The sequence below is a fragment of the Pundamilia nyererei genome, unplaced genomic scaffold (assembly GCF_000239375.1).
Source record: "Pundamilia nyererei isolate P.nyererei 1_Seehausen unplaced genomic scaffold, PunNye1.0 scaffold00012, whole genome shotgun sequence".
Taxonomy (NCBI): Eukaryota; Metazoa; Chordata; class Actinopteri; order Cichliformes; family Cichlidae; genus Pundamilia; species Pundamilia nyererei.
The window spans coordinates 6,518,547-6,540,846 of NW_005187413.1; the positions used below are offsets into that span (position 1 = coordinate 6,518,547).

The 22,300-nt window shown below is 38.9% G+C and overlaps 1 protein-coding gene across 2 annotated transcripts in view; it reads right to left on the reverse strand.

The window, feature by feature from the left end:
* LOC102210772 (voltage-dependent calcium channel subunit alpha-2/delta-2-like) overlaps positions 1–22,300 on the reverse strand; it is a 43,093-nt gene that overhangs the window by 4,637 nt on the left and 16,156 nt on the right. Inside the window, exons 3-37 of one of the 2 annotated variants that reach the window (XM_013908556.1) lie at positions 21,001–21,117; positions 18,866–18,925; positions 14,701–14,745; positions 14,182–14,317; positions 13,960–14,091; positions 13,790–13,847; positions 13,645–13,695; positions 10,779–10,878; positions 10,527–10,688; positions 10,301–10,411; positions 10,100–10,178; positions 8,205–8,254; positions 7,938–8,027; positions 7,768–7,833; positions 7,269–7,337; positions 7,096–7,170; positions 6,838–6,909; positions 6,499–6,570; positions 5,459–5,520; positions 5,230–5,306; positions 5,086–5,146; positions 4,914–5,011; positions 4,737–4,827; positions 4,585–4,647; positions 4,394–4,497; positions 3,801–3,899; positions 3,600–3,691; positions 3,470–3,517; positions 2,689–2,760; positions 1,602–1,754; positions 1,460–1,512; positions 1,206–1,261; positions 872–995; positions 656–765; positions 472–554 (exon numbers count right to left, since the gene is read on the reverse strand). In XM_013908556.1, coding sequence (XP_013764010.1) covers positions 472–554; positions 656–765; positions 872–995; positions 1,206–1,261; positions 1,460–1,512; positions 1,602–1,754; positions 2,689–2,760; positions 3,470–3,517; positions 3,600–3,691; positions 3,801–3,899; positions 4,394–4,497; positions 4,585–4,647; positions 4,737–4,827; positions 4,914–5,011; positions 5,086–5,146; positions 5,230–5,306; positions 5,459–5,520; positions 6,499–6,570; positions 6,838–6,909; positions 7,096–7,170; positions 7,269–7,337; positions 7,768–7,833; positions 7,938–8,027; positions 8,205–8,254; positions 10,100–10,178; positions 10,301–10,411; positions 10,527–10,688; positions 10,779–10,878; positions 13,645–13,695; positions 13,790–13,847; positions 13,960–14,091; positions 14,182–14,317; positions 14,701–14,745; positions 18,866–18,925; positions 21,001–21,117 — 2,991 coding nt within the window. Of the gene's footprint in view, positions 1–471; positions 555–655; positions 766–871; positions 996–1,205; positions 1,262–1,459; positions 1,513–1,601; positions 1,755–2,688; positions 2,761–3,469; positions 3,518–3,599; positions 3,692–3,800; positions 3,900–4,393; positions 4,498–4,584; positions 4,648–4,736; positions 4,828–4,913; positions 5,012–5,085; positions 5,147–5,229; positions 5,307–5,458; positions 5,521–6,498; positions 6,571–6,837; positions 6,910–7,095; positions 7,171–7,268; positions 7,344–7,767; positions 7,834–7,937; positions 8,028–8,204; positions 8,255–10,099; positions 10,179–10,300; positions 10,412–10,526; positions 10,689–10,778; positions 10,879–13,644; positions 13,696–13,789; positions 13,848–13,959; positions 14,092–14,181; positions 14,318–14,700; positions 14,746–18,865; positions 18,926–21,000; positions 21,118–22,300 lie in introns of both variants that reach the window. The other variant, XM_005724707.1, reaches the window with a different exon arrangement.

Genomic DNA, 22,300 nt, shown 5'->3' on the forward strand with positions numbered 1-22,300 from the left:
GACCCTGGAGTCTTACAGAAAGAAAATGTGTCTTAATCCTGACCATGCAATGGAACAACACCACAGTATGTTTTTCAGGGGGTGTCAAACCCTAATATTCAGTTTTACCAAAATAATTTGTTTTAGCTTTAGCCAACGGTTATGGGAGCATTAGGACTTTAGTTTAGGACATTAGGATAGGATATTAGGACATTAGTTCACTTACTATGCAAAAGCAACTGAATGGAAGAGCCACACATTGTTTTGCTTACTGCTGAATTTTCAACTTTAATCACTATCTAATATACCTCCTTAGTAGCAGGTCTCTGTATTTTTTCAAATAGTTGTCACTGGATAGTAGTTTAATTGGTTATTCTTGATAATTATGGTTTGTGTGACGTTACAATTTTTTTTTTCTCAGAGTTTCCGATCACACGCTCAGGACTAAGACACAAAATGATTCCTTTGAATAATAACAGCACAGGCACTTACTAAGGCACTGTAGTCAAAGCAGGAAGTCGGGCCTTTACGATATCGTGTATTGTTCAATACTTCACACGGATTTTCCTCCTGAACTGTTGGTTGTTGGTTATGGCGGTAACAGCAAACATAAAAACATATCTTCTACCTCTACAAAAATGAAAATGTCAGAAGTGTTCGACAGCAGAAAGGATACACTCTGTTCTGACCTGGGTCAGTGTCTCAATCTCACACGACTGGCAGAGCAGTTTCTCGGCGACCACAAAAAGCAGGTTTGTGTTTTCGATCCTCTTTGCATGGAACAGTCTGTAGGAGACAGTAACAAGTATTTAGCCAGCTCCATATGGACAGCACAGGGCTGCGAGCTCATAAACACTGCAAGCGGATTTTGCTGATTCTGTAGAAAACTCACCTGGAGCAGTTTCCACAGTCCTGCAGCATATTGTAGGAGTTTGTGGTGTTTGTGAAGTAGAACTGGCTTTGGATGGTCACACAGCTGCTTTCTTTAGTCTCAAAGCCTTCGATGAGGACATCAGCTAAAGAAACAAGAGCATGTTCAAAATCAGCTCATAACATAATGACATTATTTAGTTGCAGTCGAACACTTACTTAATGATGACGGGAAAATAACAAAGTAAGAATACAGCAAAATTCCTGAAAGTTTACTATTCATCCAATGTGTGTTTCCTTTCTTACTGTGTACCACATAAAACAATAAGGAATACATCAGTTCACATGCATGTCACCTTGATAGAGCCAGCTGTTATAGGCCAGTCCATAAAGAAGCTGCTGAAACACAGACCTGAAAAAGACGTTAAAGAAAGAAAACATCGTTCAATAACAGTAAACTCAGAGCTATATATAAACAGCTCAAAATAACCGTGCAGGAGCTGTCGAACACAAAAAATATAAAATCACTTTCATGTACACAGCAAAGACTGTTTTAAAAAGACATAAAGTGAAGTAGATTTCATCTGATTTGCTGCAAATAAAGTCTCACCATGCCATTGTTGATGTCCACCATGCCAAGCTCAAAACATCAGCAATGGACGGCTGGAGAGACAGAGAAAATTAAGAAATGAAGGCAAACGTCTCAGACTGTCTAATCATTCAGAGTTTGACGGCCTGATGTTGTCTCTTACCACAAAAACACCTCTCGGTGCTGCGCCGGTGTGGCTGCTGCTGACCGGCTCACATGCAGACTGGTACTGGAAAGACTGCCGTCGAGTGAAGATCGAATTGTTGTAGAGGGCATACATCAGGGGAGCGTCCACATCGCCAAAGAAAAGACCAATCTGAGATTTTTTTTAAAAAGAAGGACAATAAGACAGTTACAGGGAGCAATAAAAACGTGAGAATAATGGCTCAACACTGAGCTCAAAATTATAGAAGCTTTGCATGATTCACAGATTTTTAAAAAATCCCAAATCACTTTATATTTCATAGTGCCAAAGTTCCTCTTTTTTTTTGATTGATGAACCCCTCAAATTCATCCATATATGTCTGAGTCTGAAACCGCTACAGGATAGAATATCCAGAGCAACAAAGACTACACCTAGGCCTCTCCGTACATACTAAACTATACACGATGATTACTTTATTTGGTGATACAAGGCATAAAAAGATCCAATGAGTAGGTGTAGGGAAAGAGATAAACTGGTGATGCAAGTAGAAAACGTCTGCTCCAAGAAATACTAAAGGTGTTTTAAAATATAAATTGTTATTTTCCTGCGACCATACTATAGGTTTCTTTTATATACTGAAAGAAATAGATGATTATTGCACAAATCAAGCAGAGACTTTTTAAATCACATCTATAGAGCAAGAGGACTGCAGTTTGATCAGGTGTGTATGCTGTGTCTGTGACAAATGCACTGCTGCTCCTCACTAAAGTGGAAAGAAGTCCCTGGAAACCACTGAGCTTCCTGTTTCACAGGAATTAGTTTTACATAGATTTCCTTCATAATTTAAAATCCTGGCAATGATTTTTTTGTTACAGGAAAAGTCCCAGTAGCTCATTGCCCAGACTTTTTATCATCACTTGCAGTATGAGGTCTTTAAAACTTACTCTAAAACTCACGAAAATCCCAAATTTACATTTTCTACCTAAATCCTCATTTTCCACTGGGCTGCATCGGAGTCTTTGGTGTGCCGAGTCTTATGTTTGATACCCCTGCTATGGATGACATGCATCATAAAGGGTAGACACATTACAGCACATAGACATACCTTTTGGAAGTGATCTGCCTGATTGGACATAACCAGGAACCCACCATCATCAATGAGATAGCAGCCGAGTTCCTGCAGAAGACAGTGTGGGTGCAGCAGAACACAGGAAGAAAGACAAAGTTTGATCTTACTAGAGCGAAAACAGACAGTTAAAAATCAATAAAAGATGTAATATGGTAAATGGCCTGTATTTATATAGCGCTTTACTAGTTAATATGTGTTATTACATTCTGGACAATATTGAAATGTATTAAATAATATGGTAGAAGCATTTGTGATTGCAGTAATTTGCATTTTAAATCATGTGTGAAGGTCTCCTTAAGGCTTGGGGGCTGTGACAAGAACTGTCAAGCATTCAGCTGACAGCAGTTGAAGTTACAGGCTGATTCCCAACAGTTTATAGAGAAAAAAGAGAAGAAGAAAAAACATTGTAGCTTTAAAAAAAAAAAAGGTTACATTTATGACAACAACTCATGAGTGAGCTCTTATGAGCTTTAATCACCCTCATAACCATTTACATGCAGCAGTGTGGATTATGTTAATCACGCTGGACACATTTATAAGAATTCCTTTTTTCTGTGAGTTGTCTGAAAGAGAAACAAGCAGCAACAACAGTTTTCTTCTGGGCTACAAACTGTGAATGACGTGAAATAAAAGGCCAGTCTATTAATCACAGTTTCATCAAGTTAATCACCACTGAGGGACCTTAGATTGGTCATTAAACCGATGGCACTGTCCTGCTGCGGTGCAGCGAGAGAGTGAAATAAAGAAAAGTGCTTACATTTGTGTCCATCTCGCAATCCATCTCGCAACTTCTCAGAGGTCCACACTGCTTAACAAAATGAGACCATGTGAGATTTTTCTTTAGGTGAATTTGCTTTTAACAGGTGATTTAGACTCAGAATCTGTACCTTGTGTGACCCCTGCCGGCCGTCTGACATGTTGCTGGCCAGGATTTTGAACTTATCCACCCAAGCTTCCAAGTCCAGCTTCCCACCAACCACTGCAGGACGACATCCACAGGAGTAAAAGGAGAACGGGATGAGAACAGGAATCACAACAAGCCAAAAACCCCAATTTCATATGTATAACAGACCCGATAAAAATCTTACCTGCAGGTCTGAGCAGTTTTCCTGCTAAATTAACCTCCACAGCTGAACTAACCACAATTTCACTCGTCCCATTTTCTGCTGCAATGGGGTCATCCAAAGCTGGTGGAAATACACGGACATGAAAATAAGACAATTGGCTGAAATGAGCCAAGATCTTGGGATTAAGATGTTGCATAAACGTTCTATGAAACACGATCAAAGTATAGGTAAAGGAATCAAGTAATGACACCTGAGAGAGTTTCCATTTGAGTGATTTCCTTAAAAATGTTTTTTAAAACCTAATTCAGTGGCAGGCGGCTCGAAATAAACATCAAAGTTGAAGCAGAGAAGCAACTTATATTAGCTTTGCACAAAGTTAGGGAACTGCGGGAGCCTGTCTCTGCTCAAATGTAACAAAACGTGCTTACCAGCATGTGTAATGCTCACTATTTTAATTATTTAAAATAGTATGAAACATAACAAAATATAAGCTTGAAATATCAGCTGATGCCAAGCTCATGATTACCCCGACTCACCAGACAAACTATTGTTTTAGTAACGTTTACATCAGCGTCTCCTTTGAGTCAGTGAAGTCTGGCTGCTTAGTTACTCACAGGATCTGAGTGTAGATCTGAACATGTAGCCTTTGTTGTCGAGGCTCCGTCTGTAGAAATTTGAATTGAAGGGTTCAGGGTCCTCATCCCACAACTCGGCAGCTCTACAAAAACACGTGAACACAAGTCATCAAAAGTTTTCAAGTGGAAAGTTGTAGGAGCTTGAATAAGTAATTACTTTTATCACTCACATGTTGGGAAAAACTCGTGTTATTCCTCCGTCTGTGGATGCAAATACAGCTAGGAAGCCATACCTGTAACATTTGTTACTTCTTCAGCTCTAGTTTTGCACTATAGTAGTTTACACAAAAAACAACAACAACAACAATAGAACCAAACTTACGAATTGAGGTCCTTGTTCTTCCATACACGAGAAGCAAGCTGCCCGATGATCCTAGAATCAAAAATCAGGTTGTGGATCAGGCCATGGTCACCTGCAAAATATTTTTAAAAAATGTGGTGAATATCTTATCGGTGTGTCTACAGCAGTGAGATATTTTCATTCTGTTAACGCACTCACACTCATCAGATTCAGGGGAGAGGTCAAGCATGAGAGACAGAAAGTTCTGCAAGAACTGGGTGTTGTTGTCAGAAAGCTGCAGACGCTTGCAGTATTCCCTGCGGACACGGCAGCATAAATAAGCACCTTCCTTTTACTGAAGAATGAAATCATGACAGATGAAGATAGTCACCTTGGAGCTAGAAACACGTGCCCTGATGATTCAAAGGAGCTGGGCAGCAAAGACTGCATATCTGTAACACGAAAGAAGAGAGAGTGTGAAATGCTTCTGGTTTCCTTGGATGTAAACCTGAACACCCTGCCTCCATGTACTCACACTGGAGCTGCAGCATCACATCGCTCAGATCTGCCTTGATGTAGTACTCATTGTAGGATGGTAATACCAGACCGAGACTGCAGGTGGCAGCATCCCGACAGGATTCCAGTATGAATGGGGGATACAAAAAGATGGTGGGTCTTAGAGTGAATCAATCTGTGCCTGCAGGCCTCACTGGGCCACAGCTGGTTGGTTTTTATTCATGATTCATGACTCTCTATCCGCTCACCTGTAGTCTGTTCCATTGATAGGAGTCCAGGTGTAACCCCTGTAGACCTCATCGATGTAGCGCTGCAGAGGTAAAGAATTTCAATAAACATAAGAGGCAAAGCTAATAAAGTACAGTGATCAAAGTTTAAGCATTTTTAACTTTCAAAAACTGTGTTTGTTATTCGTCAGACTACTGCAGCCCTGCCTGGGTTGTACATTGTAAAATTAATGTTCACGTTTATGTTTCTACACACAGTCCAAGTCCACATAACAAGCTCCTTTAAGAATTTGATTAACTTAGATCACCAGACTGTCAGCAGTTTCTGCAGATAGAGTATGAAATTTGCTCAAATATACCTAATTTTTTATTAAATAAGATTTGGACCTTATATAACCTAAAACTATTTTATTATTTTAAAAACCTGTGAATTAAAGACAATGCAAGACTTCAGCCGCTTATTTCAGCATGCAGGAATGGTAATATGATGTGATTGTATAGGCTAAGCAGCTTATCTTTAACATACAGCGTTTACATAAAGAACAAAAAGGCAAAAAAAAGAGATAAAACATCCCCATGCCCCATACAACACAGAAATATACCCAACTGTCAGATAGAGCCCCCATAACTAATAAATAAATAAATCAAATGCACATACAGATAAACATAAAGGAAACAGCACTGAGACATCAGCAGGCATTTAAGAGAAGCAAGAGCCCAGGTTGGTACAAAAACCTCCTACTGGATAATCAGCCGTAAATAATCAACATTATAATAGGAACTTATAGACCAAAAACAGTTTTGGTTGCTTGCAAGGATAAAAAAGAGTCTGGATTTTTGCTCTAAATAAAAACACTGTTGTTGGTTACAGTTCTAGGTCTATTTTTTCAAATAAAGTGATTTTAAAAAAACTGTGTAAGCAGTTTGTTCATGGACCCACCACACAGCACTGTAAATTTATGAGTATGAGTCATCATGACATGTGTTAAACTCCTCATAACTGCTGCAGTCCAAACTAAAGAGGAAATGCGTGCAGACATTCAGAAAGAGAAGTGACTTGCCTCGTCAATCGACAGTACCAGAGTTTTGATCTGCATTTCACCTGGTCTTCCATCGATCATCTGTCGGCGGATCTACACGATGGAAACACAGAGCAAAGTTTTTCTTTAAATCGGCCACAGATATGTTCTCATCGACTTTCAATGACCTACACAGACAATTTATCCTGCTGGGCAGATTCTCCTCAGGAGGAAACATGTTGTTCACACAATTACTAAGTTTGAACAACAAAGAATTCAACAACAGAAACGCTACATCCAGATGAACAGGATTACTTTTGGGGATTTACTTACCTGGATGATTGAGCATGCATCAACAAAACAGCTCTACTTGTTCCTCACCTCCTCTTTATTGCTGTCCTCCAACTCTGCGTCCAGAAAGTCCAGCGTCACAGGTTCTGGCAGATTCACAAGCTAAGAGGAGTTGAGAGAGAACGCGATATTAACACATAGCCTTATATTATTAATTATTCATCATCATCATCACTGATGCTTAAAACCCAAACCCAAAACTCCCCCATCCTCCAACTTTCTTCTTCTTAAAGCAGCTCCCCACAGAATAAATAAAGCATTTTACCAAATGAAATAGATTTGAATCACCTTTGGCTGGAGATTAGGATGAAGGAGCAGGTATCCGTTTGGATCGATGGCAAATATGTATCCGTTGGCCCCGAGCTGTGACAACCACAGAAAAAGAAGGAATAGCAGTGAAGAGCTGGTCTTCTTCGTCCATCTCAGCTTATAAATAAGAAAAATGTGACTTATGCACATACATTGTACCGCGGTGTGAGTCGCTTTATCTCATCAAGATGCACGTCGACTCCCATGACACCTAAAATCAGCTGATTCTTGTGAAAAAGACAAAACAGCAGCCGTACATTTAGTCATTTAAATAAATTGTTTATATATTGTTTCTATTCAAACTAGTTGTCACACTTTAAATGATGTGCTTATTTGCTTTTCCTGATGAAGCTGGAAGCAGCAGCCAATTAGAAAACTTTAGCAGCAGAAAGTCACCTCACCCATATGTAAACGTGTCCTTTCTATACAGACTGCTTCAATCACATGTAATATATTAGTAAGTATAGAAGCATCCTGATCACACTAATATTTGTTTTTGCCATACAAACATTAGTAATTGTAAATAATAAGTGATATTACACACTAGAGTTAAAGTCTGTATTTGTTCACTAAGACAAAAGGAAGAAAATAAGTAACTCGCAAAACCATCTCATCCACCTAAGCTCAAATATAATTATCCTGTTTTGTTACCTGTGAGTTTCCGTCCATGGTGAGATTAAAAACAGGCAAAGTCCCAGTTACTACCATGCCAAGACCCTGCAGAGTGCAAAGATAAAGTCCCAAAACATTTATTAGAAATTATATGAGCTTATTGTGTATTTAATGGATTAGGTATATTTGATGAGCTCATGCCGTCTCACCAGAGCATCCTGATACACATTGGTCCACTGAACCTGCTTGGCTTCGCTGCCTGCCAGAACCATGGGGCGTCCCAGCACGTCAAGGTACTCCTGACAAAACACAGAGAAACGTGACAGGCCGCAGCTTGAAAACAACCGACAACATCAGGCTTCTGGGAGAAGGCTGAGCAAACAAATGAGCATAGATGTTTCTATAGGACGAGCGAGTGCCACAAAGAGAATGAGCAAACAGGCATCATCTGTATTAGAGGCACTAGACAAACCCACCTGGGTGTTAATCCTTATAGCGCAGATGGAACGGATCTCGAAATAGTAACCTGGCAAGCGGCGAAGAAAAAAAGACAACCAGCGAGAGAGAGAGAGCGAGAGAGAGAGAGAGCGAGATTGGAGATGTGTGAGCGGTTCTTTCAAAAAAAAAAAAAAATCAACAACACTGGAGTGGTGCTCATAAATATTCTAGATTTGACTGGATGATACTAGACCAGTGACTCAGCCTTTAAAATCCCGCAGGTAGGAAGCTTAAAGAGCTTAAAGAAGAAAACTACTGAGCTTTAACACAGAGGTTTCTATATTCATGAAATTCAGTCAAGACCATTCAATCAGCTGGAAGTCTAAAATCTCCAATGACTGATCTCATGATGGGATGAGGACTGAGACTGTTCAGTCCTCATCCTTAACATTCATTGTTTCAAATTATCCCACGTCCATATGCTTGTCTTTTTCATAATTCCAAACACATAAAAAAATGTATGGTGCATTTTTAAATATTCTGGTTGTCTTCCTGAAAACACAGCCTGACATATTTATTGTCTTTGCAAACTTTGCAAAGGGATTTCCTAGATTTTTAAAGAATTTGTAATGAAGGTTTGAAGGTCAAAGCAGTGAGACGCAGAGAGTTTACCTCACAACGTTTAACGGCTAACAAAATATAACACGTGTTGCTCAGCTGATCTATTTTATAAAACCATCAATTATTCAGTCAAAACTAGCAAACCAGGAGGACACTGACAAGGCTTTTTCTCTTGGGTCAAAATATCACTCGGCGGGCATGAATTTTTCAAGGCGTTGGCAAATGCACCACATTCCCCCACGTTCTCGCCAAAGAGGTTTTCAGTGTCAGTGAGTAACTGTTGGGCCTTAAAATATCTACACAAACAAAACTGTGGTAGCGACCTCTCTGTGAGTACCAGCACCTCCTTAAAGTCAAGTCCTCTAACAGGATCAGTGTGTTTTACATTATGCTCGGTTATTTATTGGTTCTATTCTTATTTATTCCCATTCTTACAGATATTGATGTTTAGGATTTCTTATTCAACTCATAACAATGAGTAAAAACTTCTTCATGCAGCTGTTCCTTTTAAGGATGACCACTGAGGATCATTTGCCTCCATCTCACCCTATCCCTAGCATTCTCTTCTGTCACACCAACCCTCTGCGTGTCCTTCATCACTTCATCCATGAACTGTCATCAGTCGTCCACTATTCCTCCTGCCTGGCAGATCCATATTTAACTTTGTCCAGCATAGCCACTATTCCTCCTCTGCACATGTCCAAACCATCATAGCCTTGTCTCTCTAACTTCATCTCCAAATTGTTCACCCCGAGTTGTCCCTCTGATGTCATCATTTCTAATTCTGTCCCACCCGGGCAATTACGATGACAATCTCAGCATCTTCAAGTCTGACACCTCTAGCTCGGCCTCCTGTATTTGTGTTTGTGCCACAGCAAGCCTCACCACCATCTTATAAAGCTTTCCTTTCACTCTTGCTGTTGTCAGTCACAAATGACCCCTGATTTTCATCTCCACCCACTCTAACCTCCCTGCATGTCAGCTGCTTTGAATGCTTGACCCATGGTTGACCCAGAGTGTCATCAGAACCCTCTTTTGATGCCCTATTATATGCTTTTTGCTAGATCCTCAAAGACATAGTGCAAGTTCATCTAGCCAAACATTGCACACATTTCAGTGCCTTTTCTCGGCATGAAGCCACAAAAAACAAAAAAGTAGTAAAACTACAAATATTTTTATTTATCATTACCTTTTTTTATCAAGTGATCCACAGAATACATCCTCTCATCATCTTATCTTATCATCTCAAAACAGTTTTTAATACCATGGACTGAATCCTTTTGTAGTCTACAGTATATGAAGCTGAACTTACCTTTATTGGTGCACGCAATCCACTGTAAGGGTGTGACATCATAGTTATGCTGGCCCACAGAAAAGGTAAATACTCGAACCTGACATGGGTGAATAGAGGAAATGTCAAATTAACTGTCATAGGGTGATTAGACACTACAGAAACATCCTGCTCGAATGCAGGAGGTAATGGAGAGGTGTCTGATTAGCACGAGAAACTGACCGTTTTGTTGGGCCAGTTGTATTGCATGAAAACATCCTGAGCTCGGTCCTCTCCTCCGTCAGTAAACAGCATGATTATTTTATTGCAGTTAGCCCGGGGGACATTTGTTTTCTGAAAATGAGGAAAAAACAAAATGCACATGTCAGTCAATGCAGTAAAACTGCATGCAGAACCTTTATTTTATCACATAATGCCAAGTCAAACAAAATCAGTATAGATGACTTGCATTTAATAGCTGATTGAAGGCAAAGTGAAATCCAGACTTGTAGTCAGTGGTGCCTTTAGCCTGCATCTGCTGCACTGCATCCTTGAAAATCTTTTTGTTGCGCACATTAGCCTGGACTAGATGGCTAAAGCAAGGGACCACAGCCACAGCCTTCTCATTAAACTGAAACACAGGAGCAGACGCAGTTTGAAAACAACAGGGGAAATGATGGAAAACCAGTGTTCAGATTCAGTAAGTGTAGCATATGCTAACCCTGGCCACATTGACGTAGTCATCGTCGGATAAAGTGTCCAGCATTTCCATCACTGACGCTTTGATCAGTTTCAGGGTGAGTCCACTGACACTGCCACTCCTGAGGAAACATCAGAATAAACATGCTTAAATAAATACTTGTGTGGAGACAAACAAAAGGCAAGAAGATAATTTTGTATGAGGGAATGCAAAAATTACGCATTTATGTGTCAAGAGTATTAACTAATCCTAAAGGTTTTGGCTCAGATGTAGTTAAAACTCGTAAAATGATGCTAAACACGATCTAATTTTATCCATTTTTATGCCAATCGACAGTTGTGGAGAGCATAGTCTGACACAGGGGTGTCAAATTTCAGGCTCAGGGACCAAAATTGGGTCAGCAAACACTTTAATTTAGCCCATTGAATGACTTTGGAAAATGTGAAAGAGGGCATAGATTTTGGAATTTCAGGTGTATTTTCATACGTTTTACAACCAAAGCATTCATACTATACCAAAGTAATTACAGTAAGTGATAAATAAACAATTAAATGACTAAAAAAACCCTCAGTTTTTTCACTACCTACTATGAAAAAATAATTTTACTTTAACAATGTTTATACCACAAGTCAACAAAGACTGAAAACCTGAGACTTACTGCTGAAATTGCACCTTTTTTTATACTGAGGTATCTCAGGGATTAAACTTCTTCACACTCACAGGAAGGGCACTTTACTGGTTCACTGCTGTGCCTGATACAAGTATGTCTGGCAATATTCAATTCAATTTTATTTATATAGCGCCAAATCAAAACAACAGTCGCCCCAAGGAGCTCGAAATAAAAACTCAACAGAAAAGTTCTGTACTGTAACTGTAAAAGTCTCCTTCAAAGTGAAGATTTTTTTTCTTGAAAACTTTCAAACTCTCTTCGTGAGCCAGGTTTAAAATAATTCAAGAGGCCAGTTTAAAAAGAACAGAATAATTCATAATGCCTCCACTAAAGTCTTCAGTAGTGCTGCAAAATCTCTCCTGCTGCAGCGATTGATCGGCACTGATAAATATATTCAGTGGTTATATAATGGTACTTTTCACTCCTTTACTTTCCACTTCTGTTTTAATTTTGTACAGTTTGCATTCAACAAAACACAAATTTCTGCAGTACTAGTGGAAAAGTGATCTCAAAAACTACAGTAAAAATGTGGCTAAAAAATAAAGCTCATGAATACTGCATGGAAGAATAGATCTGAAAATTTGTTTTTGCATTTTTTGCTATCCTAATGTACACGTGATGAGCAACCAGGTTTCAAACTTATGAAAGGTCTGCTGATTTCCCACATTGAGCTTAATAATGGGATTAACCTTGCAGCAAGTACCAATGAAGTATGTCCTTTTACCACAATAGCAACCATGGGAACAGCACAGCAACAAAAGACTGCTGTTCTCGAGCGTGAGTTTGAATTCACTCAGCAAAAAAAGCAAAACATTAGTGTCTGCTCTGCCATACAAATACAAATGTTTCTGATTAAAGCAAAACTTGAAAAACATTTATGAAATATACAAATTTGCAGATGACAAAATGATGCTACAGCCAACAGCTTGTTGTTAAACAAAATACCAAAAACAGAGAGCAAAATACCTCATCGAGTTTGGCCCTAAGGCAGAAGGATTTTACTATTAAAGCAGTATTTCACACTTTATCCAACATAGTGAAAATCATGCTGACTTGTTCCAATGTTCCAACAGAAAGGCTCACACAGTGAAAACAACCAGGCTGGACGTGCAGGAAGTTAAAACAGGCACTTTAAATTGCCAGGGGTGAGGGGAAAAAATCGATATAGCCTAATGTCAGAATATTTTGCGTATTTTACGATACATTATATCCATACAGGGACACCAAATATTGATATTTTGTTGCATAAATTAAAATACTCTGGGTCTACGAACTAGAGGACTCATCACGCCTGTAGGAGGTAACTGGAAACAGTTGCAGTCTGACTTGGACTGACCGCCATCCCTTTTTCAAAGGTTTGCAAATAACTGCTGTTTACTCAGAGTGCCAACATGTTGCCATCAGTATGAATGAGACTTTATCAATAAGCATAACTCAAGGGGACTCAACTCAGCTAGCTGCTGGCTGGTTATATTCTAGTAACATTCCTATAAAACAAGAAGATTGTTGAGTGCAAATCTAATCATTTTCAGTCTCTGTAGACTTTAAGAGATATGTGATTTTCTATGATCTATCACAGTTGCTGTATTATCAGAAACAGATTGCAAGTATTTGCCAACTTGACCGCATTCAATCACGACTGATATCAGACTGACTGTCAACATTTAGCAGGTTTTAGTGACAGCTTGAACGTCTCATTTTGCAGCAAAAAAATAAATAAAAATTGGATTGAACAGATAATGACAAAGTTTAACTTTGAGGACATAACGTGTTTGAAACAGGTGATAAATCATATGAATATCACAAAATGTTAAAAATTGCAATAATATTGCATCATCAGAAAGTGGTTAATAAAACAACAACTAAAGGGGATCATAAAGCTCTAACCTTCAAAATTAAACAGGGAGCAAAATGAAAGAAGGGCAGAGGTGAAATTTGCATGTTTAACAGTGAGAGGCACACAGAGAAAAACTCAGGAGGGGCATAAGAAAAGTAATGAAATTCAGTAAAACGACTGGATGTTACAAGAAAAATCCGAGAATCAGAATAAAAAAAACCCACATGGGCAGAAAAAAGCGATTTCCTGGACTCTCTGTACATTGCCAGCCAGTCTAGCCTTTGCTTGTGTCCAGCTATGATACTAAACTAAGATAACCATAAGAAAAGTGAATGTTCATTCTCTGAATGGGTCAAAAGGAGTTTAGCAGAATTACTCACACGTCAACAAGGATGACCATGTCTTTGGGGGATGAGGCACCCTGGATGTACCTGTGGGGAACAAAGAAGAGCACACAAAACTTCATCTGCTTCAATCCATTGCATGCAGCCCACATGTAAACATGTTTAAAGCTGGAGCGCATACCAGGGCCTCCTCCTGACATCATACAGGTCAATTTTATCAGGAGCTTTCCAGGGTGTTGCTGCAAAAAAAAAAAAAAAAAACAGAAGAAAATATTCACGTCATAGTATTTACTTTGACTTTGGCTTATTCACCTCCTACCTGACAGCTGGAACCTAAAAACTAAAACCTACCTGGATAATAGCGAGTGACTCCTGTCGCGCTCCCAAATGCTTGCCACAGCAGTGACGGATCCTCTCGACTATTCTCCATGAAGACTTTCTCCAACGCTTGCGTCCAGTTCAGTTCGTTTAGAATGACGGGAGCTAATCAACAAACAGTGAAATATTTTAAATACACACCTTAACATTAAGCTAATTGCAAACATGTCTTTACAGACTGGGGACTCTACTTACCTCCTTTATAAATATCCGTGGGAATCTGAACAGCTGTGTAGGAATAGTTGACATTATTCTTGAAGTTTGGGTCATACACAAACTCCAGCTTGATGTGAGAGGGATTTTCCACCTCTCCTTCTCCATCCATGGAATACTACATGAACAGGAGGACAAGCACATGAAGCACAAACACATTTCTCTACCTAATATTAATACTGTAGTTGAGTCAATTCAGGCTAGGTCAAGTAAGTATAAGCCAAATACAGTGGAACCTCGGATTGCGAGTAACTTGACCTACGAGTAATGAGCAAAATACTCATAGTCAGTGACTTATATAGAAAATACCTTTAAAAATGATTTTTATGTGAATATTTTGGGAGCTCGGAGCGGTCCATCAATCATTTCTCATGGGGAAAATTCTCTTTGACATACGAGGGTTTTGGTTTGCGAGCAACAGCGAATCATACTCATAAACCAAGGTACTACTGTACTTAGTTTTTTTTTAATAAAAGTTCAGTTTATTTGTCCCTTACTCACATAATCCAGCTCTGCCTTGGAATCATAATAAGCCATGTCCAGCTCCTAGTAGAGAACAGATGGAGATATGAAGAGGCTGCAACTGTGAAACAGTTTGAGGACAAGTAATCATATGCATGCATGTGTCAAGTCTGTCTCTGCACAGTTCTTCATAAGCGTAGCCACTACTTAGAATGTATGTTCATTTAAAATGATGCCCATCGAAAGTCCAAAACTGCATTTTTTTTAATACTACAACCTTGTTTACAAACAAACAAACAAAAAAACAAATCAATGTCTTTTTAATAATTTAATTTAAATTATATACAGAATTAAATGTGGTCCGATGCTGCTGAAATAAACAAGGCCACTCACTGATGAGTACACTTGTGAACATTCACTCTGAGATGAGTTTCTTTCAGCTATCTGTAAGAGTGACCTTCTCTGTTCTTTATATTTTATAAAAAGTGGACAAGCTACCTATACATGTTCATGATTTAGAGTTGTGCATACTCCTACTAAATCTGTATTTATCGTTCACATTCTCAGACATGCAAGTCACTCATACCTGCATACAACCCCCGTACGAGCATGGATGCCGTACGTGTGCTGATAACTAGCTGGATGGTCAGAAAAGTTTTCTATATTGTCTGAAGTTTCAGGAACTTGCTGAAATGCTTTTTTTTATTCATGGTAGGATTTCAGCATGCTTTTGTGGATAAATCATCAAAAAGTTCCAAGGCAGTCTCATTTCAAATACTGTAAAATGCCTTTATTCTTATAGGACGGTCAGGTTTACCTCAAAAAACCCCCCAAAAAACCCCCCAATGCATTTCAGCAGGCAAGCCTTGTTATAGTTGTTGCTCTTAGTTAAATGTAGATGCAGAGACAATGTTAGCAGACATGTTGAATCACTGAATCCCATGACGATAGACCATGTAATGCCACCTAATGATTTTCTATTGTCGTTGACTGAATGGACGTTAACTAACAACATTACACAGTATTTAAACAGACCAAAGGATGTGCTATGGAGGCTTTTTCAGTCCCCCTTAAGCAGATGTATAACTGGGTCAAAGGGAAGAAAACTGTTAAATTATAAAAGAAATATTTGTTTTTTTCAAACACATTATTCAGAAAAAGATTGTTTGTGTTAATCTGGATCATGTTTTTTAAAATAAAATCAATCCCAATTTTAAATTATTTTAGTGTACAGCAGGGAGAAAATAAAATTCTTATATCTTATAACCTTGAAAGAGAATAAAGGGACTTTGCAGACATCTGTATTTAGAAAATTAACAGACAGAAACATTATGGTACACGCCAGCAGCTTTCACCCAAAGTGGCTTAAAGAAAATGTCCCTTTTGGTCAAATCTAATGAGTGAGGACAGTCTGCACCCAGGAAAAGGACTGTGAGGCTAAATCTAAGGAAATAGCGTTTTCAGGAACATAGATATAGAAACACTATCCAACACCTGGACACACAAACCTTATTAGTTCCAAAACTAATACAACATGAATTAGTCTTGGGGGAAAACATACAGTACAGAGGGAGAGACAAATAAACATATAATGACAGGAATTGGGGTATTATTGGGAGTGATGATGTAATGACCCAGATCTCCTCTGAACCACCATTGATCAGTTTTAGGAAGACTCTCATCCTACACAACAAACTGGTACACACCAATCAACAACCAGACTCCCAGGAACATGGCTGTGCCCAAAACCTAGAGAATCCTGTTTGATAAATCATGACGTTCTTTCGTGACTTAGCTCATGTGTATCTTTTCCAATGAGCACCTCAAATAGAAGCAGTTTGAATCCAGGGATTTGAGACTTTGTTGTTTTCTGTCTCTCCCGGTCAGTCCCCTCTCCAGGGTGTACCCCACCTCTTGCCCAGTCACAGCTGGGGGGGACAGGCACCAGCTGTTCCGAGACCCCAAGCTGGATGCACGGATCCAAAACATTTTTCCCCAGAGAGGAGTAACAGCCCAAAAAATGATTCCTCCATCCATAAAATGTTAACAAAAAGCACAAGAGCTTTCCAAAGTAACACTTTCATCTAAACAGCAGCCAAAAAAAGTACAGAAGTCTTTAGTTTAAAACTACATTTTAAAAAAAAGGAAAAGCTGCATTTGTGATGCTGTAACCACCAAATGTTTCCTATTGTTCGGTACTGTTTTCTGTTCAGCACTCTCACATTACAAATCAGTAGACAGGCTGTTAGGCTTGTGTGGAGCATCGCCATCTGTTACTGTCTTTACTTCAGAGTACGCGTGACATCTACACTGAGGTGGATGAGTTCCTATTTTTGGCCTGTTCTGATTACCAGATTTGATCTCCAAAGAGCGCCTTAGCCTAAATCGAGCTTAACATGACAACTCCATCAGTCTGCCGTTAGTCATCCTGTTGTTAGTAATATAAAGTTTTAGCACCTCTGAAAACACCGAGCTATCAGTCAGTGTTCTTTTTCAGTCAGTCCAAAGAAATGATGCTGCTCATCCAGCATGTTAACTTCTCCTATGAGCTCTGCTTCTTCTAACATTAATCTGTCAGCAGCGATAAAGGATAGTTTCATTCATATATGATAAAAAAGGAGACGTTTAGGATTTACTCAGATCGTCTCTTCAGTCTGTCTCTTTCTCATCATGCCACCTTTATGTATAACAATATGCTTGTTCCTATCTTTGCTAAGAGACAGATGAGAAGATGGGTATCACTCTTATATCCCTCTGCTAAATATAGAGCTCCACGCTAAGCAGGCTGGGTTGCTCAGCTTAGCATACATACTGGTTACAAGTGGAAACAACACCATCTCTATACAAATATTTATTTTTAAAAAACCCAAAGAGTAAAATTGCTAATCTTTGCTGATAAGGCCTTTTTACTTTCAGACTTTATATAGCACCAAATCACAAAAACAGTCCCATCAAGGTGCTTTTTACACTAAGGTAAAGCTCCCACAATTATGGAGATAAAACCCAATGATCAAACGACTCCCTTTAAGCAAGCACTTGGCAACAGTGGGAAGGAAAAACTCCCTTTTAACAAGAACAAATCTCTGACATAACTATGCTCATTTAGTAGCAGCCATCTGCCACAACCGGACTCTGCTTACAGAGATGGAAAGAGCATCTTTGAATACACAGCATATCCAGGCTAATGGTGATGGTGTAATGGTGTGGGGGCTATTTACTTGGCACACTTTCGGCCTCGTAGTATTGATCATCATTTAAAAACTCCAGCCTACATGGCCATGTCCTTCCCTTTATGTTAACAGTGTACCATCTTCTGATGATCAAATCACTTTGCCTACATTCAAAAACAGAGAAGAAACGAAAACAACGGCCAGTTAAGACGTGGAAATCTAACTGGGAGCCTAAGGCAACAGTGTCTACTCAGATTGTAGCGGATGAGCAAAAACATGTAGTCCTTTGAAATCACAGGGGAATTCAGTGCCTCTGCGAAGGACGTGAGAACCCATGTGAGAGGATGAGGTTAATCCCGTCTCATTTTGTCAGGGAAATGAAGCAGACCGAGTGGAAAAGTGGAATGCCAATGTGTGTAGGACTCAAAAGAACCACACGGCTGAGTGCACTCAGTCATCTGTTTCAGCCAGACGAGCGCAGCGCAGAGGGATCCACTCAGCTGCCTGGTGTAAATGTTTCTTTCTCAGGTCATCCCGTTTAGAGACACAGGGCTGAGAACATACCCCTGAATTATTTTATTCAGTGAATTCAAGATAAAATTGTACCGTTTCTAATATGTGAGGAAATGTGTGATGACAAGTATAATGACATGTGCTTTTTTTAGGGAAACAATACAGTGATTACAATAATATATATTATTGTAATCACTGTATTGTTCCCCTAATTTTTTAATTGACACATTTTCAAGTATTTCAAGCATATAATTTTTTTGAAAAAATAATTTCCCCTTGAAATTACTATAGATTGACTCAAATCCACTACAGACACAAAAAACCTTATGAAGAAAAGTAAAGACGAATACGTTGAAAACAAAAACTCACTAAGGCCTTACAAGTAATTAAAAAAACACATTTGGAAATGGAAAGTAAAAGAAATGGAGCTGAATTGGCTACATGCACAACTATCAAAGCTATAAACTGAGTAACATTATATTTCTAATTTAAACTGAGAATATAATGTTATTGAGACTTACCTTGATTTCATCCTGCCACAGATGCTCCCGCTGGAGCCGCTCTGCTTCACTGGCTAACCTCTACAGAGACACAGCCACATTAGACAAGCAAGTATGATGACATGTTCAATTTCTCTAATCAGATGATTTTGGGGGAAGGTCACAATTAGACAGACTTAATCAGACTTGTGTTAACTGGTGTTTGTAAATGATACTGTGGTCCTGCATTTTGCAGGACATGAAATGGGTTCTCAATCAAACTTTTCTGTCTTTGCTTGCATGTGCGCTATAAGCAAGTAACATTTGTATCTGTAGGTCAGATCTTTACAAAACTTTTTTTTTTAGGTTTTGTACAAACATCCTTGTACAAAAGGACAGAGAAATGGATTGCATGTAGCCATGTGAAAATAAACTTCACCCTCTATCATTTCTAAGGTTTTAGGTATAAAGAATTTAATTTATAAATTTAATTTAATTAAAATTTGATTAAAAAATCATCTGTTCTTTAAAAGGTTATAAAATTAAGTAACTATAATCTACTGATATTCTGTATTTTGTTTTTGCTAAGCATGGTGCTCTAACTTATGTGCAAAAATCTCCACTTTATTCTGGTTTATACAAATGATGTTGCAAAGACCTTATGGTTTGTTTAGATGCAGCTGTCCAACCCTAAGCCATGCTGTTCATTTTAGAGAGAGGAGGCTTTGTCCTGGCAGCCCCTCCAAACAAAATGTACTTTTCTCAAATGTACTAATGCTAACTGTCACAGTTTCTCTAAGCTTTGCTCAGGCAAATGGACTGATTCTTATATGGCGCTTTTCTAGTCTCCCGGAGTACTCAAAGCGCTCTATACAACATGCCACATTCACCCAATCACACCCATTCTCACAAGCACTTAGTGCTTTCTAAGTACATTCACACACATTCATTCATAGGCAAGGCAAGTTTATTTGTATAGCACAATTCAACAACAAGGTGATTCAAAGTGCTTTACAGAGACATTAAAAAACAAAAACAAATAAAAAGCATGATTTAAAATTGATTAAAAAAACAGTAGATAAAATCAGTAGTTAAAATGTAAGTTTTGAAATTTAAGCTTAAAAGTGTGGATTTGGTGCTTTATTCAAATGCAGCTGAGAACAGGTGAGTCTTCAACCTGGATTTAAATAAACTGAGTGTTTCAGCTGATCTGAGGCTTTCTGGAAGTTTGTTCCAGATATAAGGAGCATAAAAGGTGAATGCAGCTTCTCCGTGTCTGGTTCTGACTCTGGGAACTGATAAAAGACCGGATCCAGATGACCTGAGGGATCTGGAAGGTTCATACTGGGTCAGGAGGTCATTGATGTATTTTGGTCCTAAACCATTCAGAGCTTTATAGACCAGTATCAGAACTTTAAAGGCTATCCTCTGACGGACAGGCAGCCAGTGTAAAGACCTCAGAGCTCCGATGGATGCATTGGAGAGCAACTCGGGGCTAGTATCTTGCCCAAGGATACTTGGCATGCAGATTGGAGGATCCAAGGATCGAACCACCTTCCGATCAGTAGATGACCTGCTCTACCTCCTGAGCTACAGCCACCCCAACAAATTCACCACTCCAGCAAAGATTGGCAGCTGTTTTGAGGCTTTTACCCTTTTGAATAACATTTCTCGCTATATTGGAAATGGTTTTATAATCCTTCCCAGATTGACAGCAGCAGCAATAATTGTTTCTCTGAGATCATTGCTGAAATCTTTTCCTCCTTGGCGCTGTGCTAACACACAACTGAATGCTCCAGACCAGCAAACTGATAGATCTTTTTCTTTCAGAGAGGTGCACATACTTGATGATGTTAACTGGGTATATTTGATTATCAACACCTCTTAACTCCCTTAGATTTAGTAAATGTCTTGTTAGACTTTCACACACTAATTCTGCAGTTTGATTTTTGGTAATTAAATAAGGACACGGCATAATATGTCACGAGTTGCTGTGCATCTGAGATTGTATTTATCTAATATTAGAAAAATGAGAAGGACCAGATTATTTTATGTTGTGATAAGTAAGGCATTTCTTTTACACGTTTTTTAAAGCAACATCGTATGATTATGGCATTAAGAAATTAATATTTAAAAATCACAAGACAAAAATACAAAACTTGAGGAAACATACTTACATCAAGTGCTTTGCGCTTTTTAGCCAGAAGTTTCTCAATATCCGAGGCCACTTTTTCAACAATCTTGCGAGGCTGATTCTTCACCAGACTAAACCGACGCCTTTCTTCATTGTATATCTGTAAAATTTGAATGGACAGCTGTTAAAAACATGTGCAACATGTGCATCGAGTGCAAACCTCACTCCTGCTGACTTTTCCAGAGATACGTTTTCTATGAATAAATCGTTTTTTTCATGAACCTGCAGAATAAAAAAGGACATTGACAGAGTGTCTGAGACAGAGCTGTAAGATTCAAAGCTCGACAATATGCGAAAGCTCATCTGTTCATTGAAGGCGCACTTGCTGTGTCTGCGTGTACAGTCCAATTCTAAGATGTCTCCATTCGTGCATAAGTATTTATGAACACTGTGTTAACACACTGAAGCGCCCAAAGTAATTTTATGTGCAATCATCACCATGTCATAAAAACATATAGAAGGTAATCTACATTAGAGTTAATTTATGCTTAAATTAAAAAGGCATATTTGTATCACACGGCAGTCTTTCTACAAATTAGATGCGTGTTATACACATGGGGGTCTTAAGCTTGATACACCCAAATGATGCTCTTAATGCTTTTCTCTGCAGGGTCTGAATTTGAATTAGGACCGCACAGAGAAAGTTAAATTCAGAGCACCTGCCGTACAGCTTTGGTACAGCCACAGAAAGTACACAAGGAAACTTTACAGGTCAGTGGGAGACATCTGGGAATCACACTGGATGGATAGTGGGTGGAGCTGTATTGAGTAATGATTTTATTTAGGAGCAATACCTTCCACAATATTTGTCTTAGAATCATTTCTGCTTTGAAATTGTTAGAGCTTAAATCGTGGCCACACTGCTAGTGCTGGTTTAGGCCCTTTTGCCTTCTGCCTTAATTTTTAATGGCGCTGATTCATCAAGGTACTGAAAACATTCTGGTTCATATTGACATGACAGCATCAAAGAGTTGCTGTAGATCTGTCAGGTACACATCCATGATGAGATTTTCCTGGTCCACCACATCTCTAAGGTGCTCTATAGGATTGTGTAAAGTAGTCAGACTCGAACGTCAAGGAAGGTGGTAGGGAAGCAGACTCAGCAGACATTTCGGGTTTCCAGAGGTGAGCAATTTATTTACAGTGAACCCCATCCTACATGAAACTTAACAAAACGTCCCCCCCAAACTTAATTAACAAAACAAAAAATACATCGATTTGGTAACTCAGCTCGCCTCTCCTCTCTCATCTGAGCCTGGCAGAGACTGACTATATTGTAAGAA